This window comes from Marmota marmota, unplaced genomic scaffold (genome assembly GCF_001458135.2).
Source record: "Marmota marmota marmota unplaced genomic scaffold, marMar, whole genome shotgun sequence".
In the NCBI taxonomy this organism is placed as follows: domain Eukaryota; kingdom Metazoa; phylum Chordata; class Mammalia; order Rodentia; family Sciuridae; genus Marmota; species Marmota marmota.
This window is the reverse complement of record NW_026000174.1, coordinates 66591272-66605676: the sequence shown is the minus strand read 5'-3', so window position 1 is coordinate 66605676 and position 14405 is coordinate 66591272. Positions and strand designations below refer to the sequence as shown.

General features: G+C 56.1%; 1 protein-coding gene across 1 annotated transcript in view; it reads right to left on the bottom strand.

The window, feature by feature from the left end:
* Fermt3 (FERM domain containing kindlin 3) overlaps window positions 1-12833 on the bottom strand; it is a 13665-nt gene extending 832 nt beyond the window's left edge. Inside the window, exons 1-13 of the mRNA XM_015478159.1 lie at window positions 12670-12833; window positions 12081-12254; window positions 8870-9103; window positions 8555-8674; window positions 8299-8467; window positions 8060-8162; window positions 2308-2415; window positions 2031-2165; window positions 1899-1948; window positions 1703-1827; window positions 1414-1520; window positions 1043-1276; window positions 590-714 (exon numbers count right to left, since the gene is read on the bottom strand). Coding sequence (XP_015333645.1) covers window positions 590-714; window positions 1043-1276; window positions 1414-1520; window positions 1703-1827; window positions 1899-1948; window positions 2031-2165; window positions 2308-2415; window positions 8060-8162; window positions 8299-8467; window positions 8555-8674; window positions 8870-9103; window positions 12081-12240 — 1670 coding nt within the window. The 5' untranslated portion in view covers window positions 12241-12254; window positions 12670-12833. The remainder of the gene's footprint in view (window positions 1-589; window positions 715-1042; window positions 1277-1413; window positions 1521-1702; window positions 1828-1898; window positions 1949-2030; window positions 2166-2307; window positions 2416-8059; window positions 8163-8298; window positions 8468-8554; window positions 8675-8869; window positions 9104-12080; window positions 12255-12669) is intronic.
* Window positions 12834-14405: the final 1572 nt, after the last annotated feature.

The window sequence follows — 14405 nt, the reverse complement described above, 5'->3', positions numbered from 1 at the left end:
GGGGCGGGGGGGAGGGTGTGAGCAAGGACTCCCCCCTGCATAGCCCAGAGCCCACCCAGACAGCACACCAGAGGAAGACCGCCGAGTTTACATCCCAGCTCTGGCCCGCCAGCTGGGCCACCTGAGAGTCATTTGGGTCTGTGCCTCCAGCTCCTCACAGGGAAAGTGGGGGGCAGAGTCACAGAAACAGCACTTGGAGCACCAGGCAAGTAGCCGATGCCTTTAAATCTTATTTTTGTCGGTGTCACTGTCACCATCATTCATTGTCTCGCTTATATCTTTGCACGTTTGGGAAATGAAGAATCAAGGGGCCAAGTTCCTGGGAAGCACCCAGTGTCAGCCTTGTCCTGCAGGACAGCTGACCAAGGCCCAGCGGGGGACGGGGCTGTGGCAGAGCTGGGGCAGACACTGGGTCCGGCTCTCTTGGCCTGAGCTCTGTCCCTTGTATTTGCCAGTGTACACAGTGGGGGAGGGGACGCAATCCCTCCAATCAGGTCTACCCACAGAGCAGGGGAAGGTGACTGGGACCCACTTGGGCTAGCACACGCAGCAGCAGACAGCAGGTGAGGGCAGAGGTGACAGAGCCTACCTAACCAACACGTAGGAGATGCCAAAATCAGGCAGGGACTGCCAGGCCTGGATGAAGCGCAGCAGGGCCTCGGTCAGCGAGAGCTGGGCCACGTTCTGGTGGGCCTCCAGGATCCTCGGGGTGAGCTGTGGGGTCATACTGGTGAGGGACCAGGAAGGGTTTCCCTGCTCTAAAGTCCCGGAGACCCCTACCTGCCTGTCAGGGAGACCGAATGCTGAGCCTGAGAAGGGACAGTGTCTATTGTAGGGTCACCAAAGTGCAGTGTCTCACCACTCAGCACATATGGGCTGAACAAGCCTGGAGGAGGACACTGACAATGGGACTGTAACCCTTCCCAAAGAGCTCCTGGGGACACAGCGGGAGAGGAGCAGTGTGTGTGTGTCTTTCTTGAGGAGGCCTCCCGGAGGTCAGGTGGCCAGACGAACTTCACTCCCACCCTCCTTCTCCCGGCACCTGCTTGGCCTTGAACTTTCGCTGGAAGCGGGGAGCAACAAGTCCGTAGGGGTTGAGGCCCTCGGCAGAGGCGTCAGGCCCCTGGGGCTGGTTGCCCGAGCCCCCGCCGCCTGCCCGCTGCAGGCTGAGGAAGGCCAGGATGGCCTGCACCTCGCTGGTGTAGCTGCTGTCCGCCATGGTGCGGCCCTTGGAGGCCAGTCGGCAGCCGGCCATCCAGTGGGCATACTGCTGCTCCTGGAACGAGGAGGACGGGGGACGATAGGGGCCAGTGAAGCTCTGGACATCTACCTGTCCTGAATGCCACTTCAGTGCCAGCCAAAGCCCCTGCCCGGTCCCTGGTCCCAGCCCCCTCCAGCTTCAGCCCCACTCACATCCTGGCACCGTAGGTAGATCTCACTCATGCCCTCAGGGGAGGGCACTAGGAGTTTGATACAGAACTTCTGACCTGAGACATTGACATCGGGGACCACCTCACAGCCTGCAGGGAGAAGAAAGGGTAGGCTGGGACATCTGGGACCGGAGGCCTGCCCGAGAGGTCCCCGTGTGGAAAGGTTGCCCTCCACGGCCACCACAGGGCAGAGGGCACCTTCGCTGGTGTCCAGGAGGGACTGAGGCTCAGCCTATGGGTGGCCCCTCCCGCCCCTGCACCAGCCCCCTCACCTTTGAGGTTGAGCTGCTGAATGGGGTCCCCCGGGGCCTCATCCTGGCTCTTGTAGTAGGACAGCGTGGTCTCCTTGAACACCACCCAGTGCTGGCGGTAGCCCTTCAGGGTCAGCTTCCGGGGCCTGAGGGTGTGTGGGCGGTTTGTGAGGGCGGCCTCCCTCCCAGCTCCCTCTCCATGTGGCTCCTGACTTACCGGAAGATTCGAAGATAATCCTTGAGTTCTGGGATTGTGGTGAGGCTGTCCTGGGGAGGTCAGGAGTCAGAGGGGATCCCCGGCTCCCAGCCCTTGTCCCTGACCCTGGCCCAAGCCCCAGCCCCTCCTTACCAGCACGTCCGTGGGCGCCGAGCCCTCCAGCTTCACCTCCAGGTTGCTCAGGGCTGCGTCCAGGTCATCCAGCCCCTGGTCTGCACTGGGCAGTTCGCCCACCTCCCCACTCTGGGACAGCTTGTTGATGTGGTACTGGGGGCACAGGTGAGGGGGACCTGAGTCCAGCTGCCAGCAGTGCCCGGCCTGGGCTTCCTGGTAGGTGGGCCCCATTCTGGGAGGCCTTTCCTGCCTGGGGACTGGCCTGCACCCTGCCCACCCTGAGGTTCCCAGGCACCTGCAGGGCTGCAAACACCATCATCTCTTCCTCGGTGCAGTCGATCTCCTCCAGCAGCAGGTCCCAGCGAGCCTGCTCGTACAGCTGGGTCAGCCGCACCGGGTCGGCCTGAACAGGGGAGGAGGGGAGGCTGGGCGAGTCAGACGCCCACTGTCCCAAAGGCCTGTGGCCCTGCCCTCCCCACTGTGCCTGACATGGGTAGCTGACTGCAAACCCACCCTGCCAGCCCGCCATGCTGGTGCTGCCCAGGCAGTGCCACAGGTCTCTGCCGCGCAGCAAGGCTCGCCCTGTGCCAGTGCACAGCTGAGGCAGGGAGGGGAGGAGGCCGGTCCAGGAGCAGAGAAAGTGGTGGGAGAGGGCTGCCTCCAGCAGCCCCCACCCAGCTCAGGGCCACTGAGTCCCATGGTGAGGAGAGAAGGGAAAGTCTTCCCTGGGAGGGGACCTGATGAGGGTGACCCTGGGCCACTGGAGAGAAGGGTGACGGTGACGGAAGAGGACGCCCTTGGGAGGGAAGCGGGAGGCCAAGGCGTAAACAGGTCCCAGTTACGCACAGAGGTGCCTTCTGATGCTCTCTCAAAACTGACGCCAAGAAAGGCACACCCAAAAGGACAAGAGAGGGGACAGGAGCAGGTGGGAAATGTCAACGAAATCTGGAAGGGGGACTGGGGCGCAGGGGAGACCCTGGGCCTTCACACCCTTTCTCCTCTCCTGCTCTTCAGTGAGGCCACTAGAGAATAGCAAGAAATGGCAGAAAGTGCCCAGATCTTTGCTAAGACATGGCGCCACACAGCAGGGCCAAGGACAGGCTCCCACTTGGATCCTCTGGGGGAAAGGCCAAGAGGGACTGGGGTGAGGAGCTCCAGGGAGCAGGTCCCACCCAGCTCCCTGCAGCCAGGGGATGGCACACAGAGGCCCTGCAGGGTGATGAGTTGGGAGGAAGTTGGCCTACCCTTCCCCACTCACCACCCAAGACAGCCGTGAACTTTCCATCCCCAACCAAAAGAGGAAACAAAGGGGAAAACTTCAGACCAGCAGCTCCGCTCCATCATCCCAGGAAGCCACCAAAAAGACACTGGTACTCAACACATGCTACTACGCACAGATGCAGGGCTCCCAACTGGCTTTTTTTTTTTTTTTTGGTATAGGGGATTGAATGCAGGGGTCCTTAACCTCTGAGCCATATCTCCAGCCCTTTTTGTTTATTTTGAGACAGATTCTCACTAAGTTGCTTAGGGCCTTGCTAAGTTGCTAAGGCTGGCTTTGAACTTTTTGATCCTCCTGCCTCAGCCTCCCAAGTCACTGGGATTACAGGCATGTGTCACCGTGCCTGGCTTATGTTGCTCACCTTTAAGGAAAGCAACTGGCCTGAAAACAGACACCAAGAAGAACGGGGGTGGGGTGGGGGGAAGGCTGGGAGGAAATAAAGACCAGGTAGGGAGCAAAGGAAAACTTAAATACTTATGAAAATCCTTATACAGATAAATACCACATACACTCATAAAACAAGACCAGGAATATAAAATTACAGTGATTAAGATTGTGCTGCATTGGTAAAGAGAAACAAATTGACCAATGGAACTGATAAAAGTTAGACTTGAACATACATGTTCACCTAACTTAGGGCAAGGGTGGCCCTGCAGTTCACTAAGGAGATGACACTCTTGTCATTAAGTGGCACTAGGCCAAGTGATGCTCATGTGTTAAAAAAAAAAAAAAAAAAAAGTATTTGGACCTTTATCTCACACCACATCTAAATATCAATTCCAGGTAGATTACAGATCTAAATATGAAAGATAAGAGTGTGGTGCACCCACCTGTAGTCCCAGTGCTTGGGAAGCTGAGGCAGGAGAATCACTTGAGCCCAGGAGTCTGAGACCAGCCTGGGCAACACAGTGAGACCCTGCTTTAAAAACAAAATAAGAACCAGGCATGGTGGTGCACATCTGTAATCCCAGCAATTTAGAAGGCTGAGGCAAGAGGATCCCCAGGTCAAGGCCAGCCTCAGTAACTTAACAAGACCCTGTATCAAAATAAAAATAAAAGGACTGGGGGTGTAGCTCAGTGGTAAAGCACTCCTCAGATCAATGACTAATTTCAAAAAAAAAAAAAAAAAAAAAAGCTAAGAACCATTATTTATCAAAAGAAACCAGTAGGGGCTGGGGTTCTGGCTCAGTGGTAGAGCGCTTGCCTAGCACGTGTGAGGCGCTGAGTTCGAGCCTCAGCACCACATAAAAATAAATAAAGTTAAAAAAAAAAAAAGAAAGAAAAGAAACCATTAGCTGGACATTGTGGCACTTGTCAAGTAATCCCAATAACTTGGAAGGCTGAGGCAGAAGGATTAAAAGTCTGAGGCCAGCCTCAGTAGCCTGCCTTGAAACAAAAAAATAAAAAGGCTGGGGGTGTAGCTCAGTGGTAGAGCACCAGCATTGCCCTGGGGTTCAATCCCCAGTGTGGGGGGAAGAAGGCCATTTAGAATGTGAGCAGTACAGCATGTACTTGGCCTGCACAAAGCCCTGGGGTTGGAGTCAATACCCAGCAACCCCCCAAAAATGCACACACACACATACACTCAGGTTAAAGAGAGCACGACAATGAACTCCAAAACAATTGACTGTGAAAGGAAATATGAGCACAGCTATCCCATGATCTCAAACAGCTATTCACTGTTTACATGTGCTGCTATTACAGCCCCAGCCATGTTGTTTTAAACAAAGACTATAAGCACCACTTCATTAGAAAGAAACGAGGCAATGCGCGTGTCATGTCGGAGCAGGAGAAGGTGGAAGACAGCTAAGTCTTCACCTGTGACAAGTCAACAGATCGCATGTGGATTTGCAAAATCAAGACATAGGAATCTGGGTGCCGTCGCACATGCCTGTGGTTCCAGCTACTTGGGAGGCTGAAGCAAAGTAGCAAGTTCAAGGCCAGCCAGCCTGGGAAACTTAGAGACCCTGTCTCAAAAATTAATAAAATAAAGAAAAGAAAAGAAATTAATAAATTAATAGAAAATAAATTATTAAATAAATAGGAGGTCATAAAGAAGTGAATACTAGGAGCCGGGCATGGTGGCGCACAACTGTGCTCCCAGTGGCTTGGGAGGCTGAGGCAGGAAGATCTCGAGTTCAAAGCCACCCTCAGCAACTTATCCAAGGCCCTAACCAACTCAGTGAGACCCTGTCTCAAAATAAAAACCAAACAGGGCTGGGGATGTGACTCAGTGGTTAAGCACCTCTGGGTTCAATCCCTGGTACAAAAAAAAAAAAAAAAGTGAACACTAGAATAAAAAGCTACAGAGTTAAAAATCCAATCCTTGTCCCTAGAGACCAGAAATCTAGGATAAATAGGACAGGGAGTTGCTTTGTTGTTGTTATTACAAACTTGCTAGGTCTACTTAATTCTTTTTTTTTTCTATGAATTTTTTAGTTTTAGGTGGACACAATATCCTTATTTTATATTTCTGTGGTGCTGAGGATCGAACCCAGTGCCTCATGCATGCTAGCCGAGCACTCTGCCACCGAGCCCCAGCCCCAGCCCCTACTTAACTCTCTAAGCCATCCTATAGAAGTTTGACTAAAAATAAATTTTAATGTAAAAACCAAAAAGAACAATGAACACCAAGTGGCTTTTTAGACATTGGACAGCAGATGGGCCAGGATGGCCATCCCCACGAGGACAGAAGCAGATGAGGTGATCTGACAGATTGTCCCAGCACACCTAGGGAGTCCCCCAGCTGCAGCCCAGCTGCAGCTGTGTGGAGAGAGGGACCCACATGGAGCCCGGCATGTTCTCCAGCCGGCAGGGAGGTAGTGGAAAACTGGGGTCCCTGGAAGGCTGGAATGCTCACACAGAGGCGCGGAGGGGAGGCAGCTCGCAGAGAGAACGCCCTGAGGTCAGGAAAGGTCCTCTTCAGTGTAGCTGGGTACAAGTCAAGGTGCAAGGACCCTTCCTCAGGCCAAGGGAGATCAGCGGGAAGGATGGTGGAATGTCACTGCCGCCTGAGCCCACATAGCAGCACGGGTGCACACCCTGCAGCTTGAGCAGAGAACCTCACAGTGCATGATGCACCAGCTCAAGTGCCCAGGCGGAGTCCCCTGAGCTGCCAGGTAAATTTGCTCTAGATTAGAGGGGGCTCTGGTCCTACCTAATTAAGGCTAAACACAAGTCTTGGCAGGCACTGGTTTCCAAGCATCTTAACCTCATCCCCAAACACATTTTGATTGGCATGCTGGGGTCTAGCCCAGGATCTCACGAATGCTAGGCTAGGCTCTATCACTGAGCTATCCACCCAGACCTCCAACAAAGATTTTAAAATATTCAAAGGACTACCAAAGGAAAGTAGCCCAAGAATATAAGCTTTCAACTTTTCTTCTTCCTTCCTTCCTTTTTTTCTTTCTTTCCCCTCTCTCCCTCCCTCCCTCCTGGAAATTGAACCTAGGGCCCAGGCAAGGGCTCTGCCACTGAGCCACACTCCCAGTCCTTTTTGTTTTTTGAGACATGGTCTTGTTACATTGCTCAGGCTGTCCTCAAACTTGTCACCCTCCTGCCTCAGCCTCCCAAGTTGCTGGGACTACAGGTGCACACCAATAGGCTCAGCATGATATTTTCAATGTTTGGCACCAAATAAAACATTATCAGGCATAAACCACCTATGGTCGTCTTATCCTGGCTACTCAGGAGGCTGAGGCAGGAGGATTGCAAGTTTGAGGCCAACCTCAGCAATTTAGCAAGATCCTGCCTCAAAATAAAAAATAGGAAAGAAAAGACTGGGGAATATAACTCAGTGGTAGAGCACTTCCTAGCATGAAGGAGGCCCTGGTTTTGATTCCCAACAGAAAAACGCAACTCAAACAAGGAGATAAAATGTCAATACAAATAGACCCTGGTGCGACACAGATGCCAGTCAGCAAACCAAACACGGACGAAGTCGTTGCCAACACAACCTGTGTGTTCAAGAGGACTGGAGAAAGGGTAGCACTGAGGAGAGTCAGGGACATTGTAAAAAAGTCAAAATTCAACTCCTAGGCGTGAGATTAATGGCAGATGACACATGGCCAAAGACAAGATTAGCAAACGGAAGACAGACCAACAGAAAATACCCCCAAAGCTGGTGCATGACGCACGCCTACAATCCCAGCCACGTGAGAGCCTAAGGCAGAGGAATGCCAAAAAGAAAAAAAGAAATTCTGGTTATGGTGTTACAGTGGGGGAAGCTGGTTAGAGGGTATCCAGGCACCAAGATCTCAAGGTCTCTGATTGTTTGCACTTCCTCCCTTTTTCTGGTAGTGCTAGGAATTGAAGAGTTGTAGACAAGTAGGTTTACAAGTCGAGCCAGGAAGAGCGGCAGAGAAGCGGGTCACAGGTCAGAAGAATAGCCTGGGGGCCAGGGTCACCGTGGAGACAGACGCACAGGGTACATGGGTCGCTGATGGGGTCAGGAGGAAGAGAAAGATGTGGACAGCAATCTTGGGGGGACTGCAACACTCCCCCCACTCCAGAGGCCAGGGCCTCTCCCAGGGTAGCCCAGCACTGCCTGCACTGGTCTTGGGTCCTGAGCTCCCATGGCTCCTCGAGAAGCTGGCACTGAGACTTCCTTGTGTCCAGCCGCTAGGCCCAGCCCGAGATCCAGCCAAGACGGGCCAATGGGCAGATGGAGTGGCCCCTCCAGGTCACTAACATCCCAGAGCCCCGAACCCTGAGCTGAGGTCCCCCATCTAATAGGCCCAGCCCTTGTTCCTTCCTGTCCCCAGCCCACCTTGGGATCCAGGTCGAAGAAGCTGTAGTACTTGAAGCGCAGCCAGAGCGTGTCCCCGGCCGAGATGCCCTGCTGCATGAGGCACCGCGAGGAGTCCAGCCACCTGGCACGCAGAGGCGGGGTCAGGGCTGCCGCCGGGCAGGGGCTGGGCGCAGGGCAAGCTCAGGGGGCAGAGGCCGGGGAACAGGGGCAAGTGGCGCTGGCCACCAGGCCGGTGGCCGTGGGGCGGCAGGGCTCACCTGCCGTGGAGCTGCGTCTTGTCCGACAGGGAGCTGGGCCTGGGCAGGCGCTGGAGCAGCAGTGGGTCGGGGGGCGGCTGCGGCCGGCTCAGCATGCGGTAGCAGGCCTCGGTCTGCTCGCTGTCGGAGAAGTGCGCGGGCATCCCCCGGAACAGCGCCGGCGCCACACCTGGGGGCAGCTGGGCTCAGCCAGGCCTGTCCCTGGTGCGGGCCTCATGGGCCACCCGGCCCCAGCCTGTCCCCGGCCCTTGCTCACCCCCAGCCAGGACGACCTTGGTCAAGTCGAACACCTCTTCCTCCAGCCCCTTCTCCTTCTTCTTCTTCTCCTTCTTCTCCGGAGCCCGCAGCAGAGACAGCTCCTCAGGGTGCCGGATGCCTGTGGGGACCTGGACCTCAGCAACCAGCCCTGCCTGTGGGCCCCACCCCACTCCTGGACACTGGGGGGCCTGTGGAGAGGGTGGGAACAACGGGGCAGCAAGGACAGGTGACGGCGGCTAGCCTGGGGAGGGAGGGACACTGCCTCTTGTGGAGTCTTTGCAGAAAGGCCCAGCGACCAGCCTGCGCCACTCACTGAGGAGGCGGCAGATGGCAGCCACCGTCTGGAAGAGAGGCTTCGAGAAGCTGGCGTGCAGGCGCAGGGCCCGCCGGTTGGGCAGCCGCAGGATGACTGGACGATGCTGTGGTCCGAAGAAGAGGCGGGCGTCGGCCAAGATCCCGTACTTGTCCAGCGTCCAGTGGGTCTGCAGCAGCCATCGTCTCTTCTGCTCCCACCAGATGGCGTGGTCCGACCAGTCCTGCTTGCGATCTGTGGCGGCCGTGGGGGTGCACAGGGGTCTTAGAGGGTCCGTCCCAGCCTTCTGGCTTCTGTCCCTAACACTGTGCACAACCCAGGATCTAGAGGCCTGGGGTCTATCTGCAAGGTGACACTTGTATGGCTGTGTGCTAGCTGACCCCTGCTGGTCCTTTTGGGGGTCTGTCATTATATCACTTCCCAGGGAAGTCTCTCAGCCCCAAGTCAGGTTGCCCCAATTGTCGTGGCCCAACCTCATGCTCCCCAGAGGTGGGCTCCAGTCATTCCTGGCTTAATTGCCTAGTTTTTTGTTTGTTTGTTTTTGACCCAGGAATTGAATCCAGAGGTGCCTAACCACTGAGCCACATCCCCAGCCCCTTTTTATATTTCATTTAGAGGCAAGATCTCAATGAGTTGCTTAGAGTCTTGCTAAACTGCCGAGGCTGGCCTTGAACTTTCAATCCTTCTGCCTCAGCCTCCTGAGTCGCTGGGATCACAGGCGTGCACACTGTGCCTGGTGGAATTGCTTCTCTAATGGCCTCTCACTTTCATTCCAGGAGATGGAGAGGCAGAGACCATGTCTATATGTCCTTGGGGGCTGGGATTTGCCTGGCATGGAGCAGCAGGCACTCTGTACACATGTCCTGGTTACTAGCTGCGTGACCTTGGGCTAGGCACTTAACCTCTCTAGACCTCAGGTTTTCTGTTTGTAAGATGGAATATTCGCCCTGACTCATGAACCAGGACCAGTGCCACTCCACGGTGGGAGCAGAGTGTCTGTGACATACTTATGCAGGCACGTGACCATACAGAAGTGAACTATGACTACGTCACTCATCGTTCAGCCAGGAACAGGGGACATAGAAATGGATGCCACAGGACTCTGTCCATCCTGCAAGAGCGAGAACCACTGAGAGACCAGCACAGAAACAAAGTGTGACGAAAAGCTGCTCAGGGTGCTCGGTCCCCTCAAGCTTGCAAAGCCCCTCTCAGATTCTCCCAGGTCCTCCTCCTATGGCCACCTGTCCCCACCTTCCACTCACACCTACTTCCCACCTTCTGCTCCCCCAGTGTTGCCAACCCAGGAGAAGCTTCTCTGTCCACCTGGTCAAGCCTTGGCCCTCCCGTCCATGTCCTCACTCTGTGACACCATCTCCTCCTCCTGTGCTCGCCTGACCCCACCCCGTCCTTCCCCCAGAGCCGGGGACCTCCTCCCTCCTCAGCCAGGCCCTCTTCCTGAGGCCTCTCCTGTTCCATGGCTGGGAGTTCCAGTGGCATGGATGCCACCCTCCAGACCCTGTCCTTAACCCCAGGCCAGAAACTCACATGCCACCAGCAAAGGGACATGTCCAGTGGCTTCCTTCATTTTAGACACCTCTATTTACCTGGCCACGTGCCCAACATTGGGGCTATAAATGGCTCCTAGTCCCAGGTTTTGAGGTAGAGGGCTTAACCTTGCTCTGGACTGAGATGCTCCTCCTCACCAGCTCCTCTGTGCCAATCCGGGTGCTTGGTGACGAGACTCTTCCAGAGGCCCAAGCATCATGCTTTTTACCTTTAGCCGCTGACGTCAGCCTCAGCTCCCAACCTACCTTCTCGCCATCTACCATGCCTCCCAGGCCTCGTCACCTCCTGCTGGGACAACTTAGTGGCCCCCTGGAGTCTCCCTGCCCCACCAGCTGCCAAAGGGCTCTGTGCAAGGTCTTCCTTAGTGTGCGGTCTCCCACAGAAAACGCTGGGTGGCTGCCCTTCACCTCCAGGGTGGGGCCCAGGCCCCTTGAGGAGCCTCGGGGACTCTGGGACTACCACTGAGGGGCCACCCGCCTGGTGTCAGGTCATGTCATGCTCCAGGAGTCCTCACCAGCCCGCAGGCCCTGATTCAGAGCACCTGATTCATTGTCCAGCTTCTCCCCACTGTGGCCACCTCTCAGGACTTGTCTGAAGTGGCTTTCCCTGGGAAGTCTCCCGCTGGGCTGGAGGTGGCTCTCCTGTGCATCACACTTAGGGTGACTGGGAGTGGGGTGGGTGGGACAGTGTCCCCAGTGCTGGGACAAGAGCTATAGGACTTGCCTGGGGCTGCCCAGCAATAGCAGATCTGTTGGGCCTCCTGCTGTTTCCACAAACTGGCCCTCACCCCCTCTGTCCTGGCTGGCCTTCCTCAGCCTCCGTCTGACACCCAGTCTCCCAGGGGACCTCAGTCCCCACTTCTGCTCTCAGGCTCTCTGGGGCCCCTGGAAGCTTTGCCCCCTGCCTCAGCCCAGTGGCCAGGCAATCCGGGGGCCTCTCCTGTGCACAATCTTCAGGAGCACCCCTCCGATGTGCTCCAACCCCTCCAGGGCTGCCCGTAGGCCAGGTCTGAGGGAGCCTCCGCGTCCCTGCTCCGCCCCAGGCGCCTCGTCCTGGCTGGACTCTTGTTGGCCTGACTTCCGGTCTGACTATCAGAGTGTCCTGCTGTCCTCCCAGGAAAGGGTAGCCCCCGACCCTGGCAGGGAAGGACAGGGAGAAGCCCCCATGTCAAGGCCCTGCATCTCTCCAGACTGAAACCACAAGCTGCCGTAACTTCCTGTGGGGGCAGGGCCTTCCCATCCAGCCACCCAGGCTGGGTCTGTCACCAGCCTGCTAAGGGCTCTGCTGGGGGTGGGAAGTGTATGGGCAGGTCCCCTGGGCACCAGGAGCCCTGGCCTTCCCTCAGACCTCAGACTGTGACTTTGTCCTGGGCCCAGGCAAGGCCTGCCGTCCGCCCTTAAGAGTGGATGAGTGGGGGACTCCGGGCACTCGGCAGAGCCAGCTGGAGTGGGAGGAAAGGAGCCAGGATGGGGGAGAGGGGAAGTTGGTGAAATGTCTTTTTTGGAACCAAAAGATTAAGCTGGTGCCTGAGTCACCGTGACATGGTTATCGGGAGCTGCGCAGCAGGGACAGCCCGGAAGTGCCCAGAGACACCCTTGCTGTCACCCATGTGCTGAGTCGGCAGGAGGGGCTGTGTGGCACTCACTGATCTCCTCCACAATCTTCAGGAGCACCCCTCCGATGTGTGACTCTCCTGTGACCCGGAGGGTGACAGACTCAGCCTCAGGATCCTCCTCACCCACAAATACCCGCAGCTCCCAGGAGGAGTCAATGTAGTCCCCGGTGGCTGTCTTCATCCCCGCCATGGCTGCCGCTGCTTCTGCAGAGGGTGAGAGAGGCAAGGCCGGCGGCGCTCAGCCTGTGTTTAAGCAGAGAACCTGTGGTGTCCTGGGTGGGTGACAGGCGAGGAGCAAGCCCACAGAACAGCGTGCCCTGGCAGCAGCAGGATGCGGAGACCCACCATGATCCAGCCGACTTCAGAAACTGTCACAGGGGCTTGAATGGAAGGGACTCCTGGAGACCATACTGTCCAGCCCATTCCCAGCTTACAGATGGGTAGACTGAGGTCTGGTAGGGAGGGTCTCACCCAAGGCCATCCTACTTGATGCCAGTGCTGGGCCCCCAGGACGGCTCTCCTCCCCACAGCTCAGGCCCAAACCCAGGCGGCTGCAGCGTGGGTGGAGCGGGCTGGTGGGGCTGTAGGAGGGTGGCAGGGACAGGCATCCAGAACTTACCTGGCCTGAGGAAGGCTGGGCTGCAGGGGCAGGCGGAGCGCTGGCCACCCCTGGCCTCGGATGCACACCTCGACCTGGAGGGCTCCTTCTCTGGGTCTTGGGAGCTTCCTTCAGAGGGCAGCCTTTGTCGCCTATCACAGCAGGGCGGGCCTGGCCCCTCCCCAGGGCGGGCTGGCCCTGGGTGCAGGAAGCATACTGGCAGCGCAGAGGGCTCCAGTGAGGCCCGTCTTTGTCCCCAGTGCGCACAGGAAGCAAGGGGAAGGCCCGTGGACCCTATGCCACAGACAGTCCCCCTTCGTTTGGAGGGAAACTTGGTTTAGACTGGAGGAGCCCCTGATGGGTGTGGTGCTGAGGGCTGGCCTCCTCTACGTGAAGCTCAGCTCCTCTCCAGCTGGCATGAGGTTCAACCCTCCAAGCCACATCCCTGGGTTGCCAATGGGAGAGCCTTGGAGGCGAAAGGCTTGGACCCAGAGCCTTTAGAAATTCAGCAGGTCAGTCTGCTGGGCCTGAGCAGCCTGATCAGCTAAGACCTCTGAAGGAAAGTGTGGTGCTGTTTTCTACTTCTGAACAACCTCTATTCCCCAAACTGTCAACCTCAGAACTGCCCAGGTGAACAGTAAACTGCAATTGTTCTGAGCCAAGCATGGTGGTACATGCCTGTAATCAAGACTCAGAAGGCTGAGGCAGGAAAATCTCAACTTAGAGGCCAGCCTGGGCAATTAAGCAAGACTGGCTCAAAGGGGGTGGGGTTGCTGTAGCTCCGTGGCAGAGCACTTGCCTAGCATGTGAGGCACTGGCTTTGATCCTTAGCACCACATAAAAATAAAGGCATGCTCTCCATCTACAAGTACAATCTTAAAAAAGCTAGGGCAGCAGCATAGTGGAGGATGAAACCCTGTGTTCTACCTCCAGTACTGAAAATTTTCTTCCTGACCTCTTACAACCTCCCTTGGCCATCATCTCAGCTTTGTGTGATATGGCCACTTGCAGTGTGCTTCCCAAGGAAACCAGACAATTACTCCTCAGGTGTCACCTCCGAGAATCTGTGGCCTAATATCTGCCCACTCCTCTGGCACAAGGACCTAAGCTTGAGGAGGGAGGCAGTGTGGCCTCCCTCAGAGGCACAGCTGGGGATTCCCAGGGGAAGAGCAGCTCATGCAAACCCAGGCGAGCAGGAAGTACAGCCTTCTGCTGGCCTCAGCGTCTTGCTAGCCCAGGAAGCTGCTCTTGGAGCAAATGAGGAAGTATACGGCGGCCAGAGGCCTCCTCAGCCAGGAAGAGGGCTTTAGGAGTTTGCTGCAAACATGAAGTATAGCTTAGTAGTAAGCTCCTGGATGCCAGGAGCAAGCTCTTGAAAACTGTGACCAGCTGACCAGTAGCTGCTCTCTACGGGTCAGAGCATCTCCTGGTCCATGTGGTTCTAGGTTGGACAGTTCTCTAGAACTGTTGGTTTTTGATTGTGAGATAAGAATGGAGAATTCACAGCACAGGGATCATTCCAAAGGTGACCTAAACCTAGTGCCACTTTAGTCGGGCAGGAGTCACCAGGCCACCTCCAGTTGTTGAGCAACAGCACCACCTAGCGGCCACCTTGTGGAACTGAGTGGAGCTCACACCCAGCCAAAGCTGGTCCATCAGAAAAGGCCAGGCTCAGGTTTCCAGCCTGGTCACTGAAAACCTCCACCAGTCCAGGGTCACCCATGAGAGAAAGTCGAGAAAGTCCTTTTTTTTTTTTT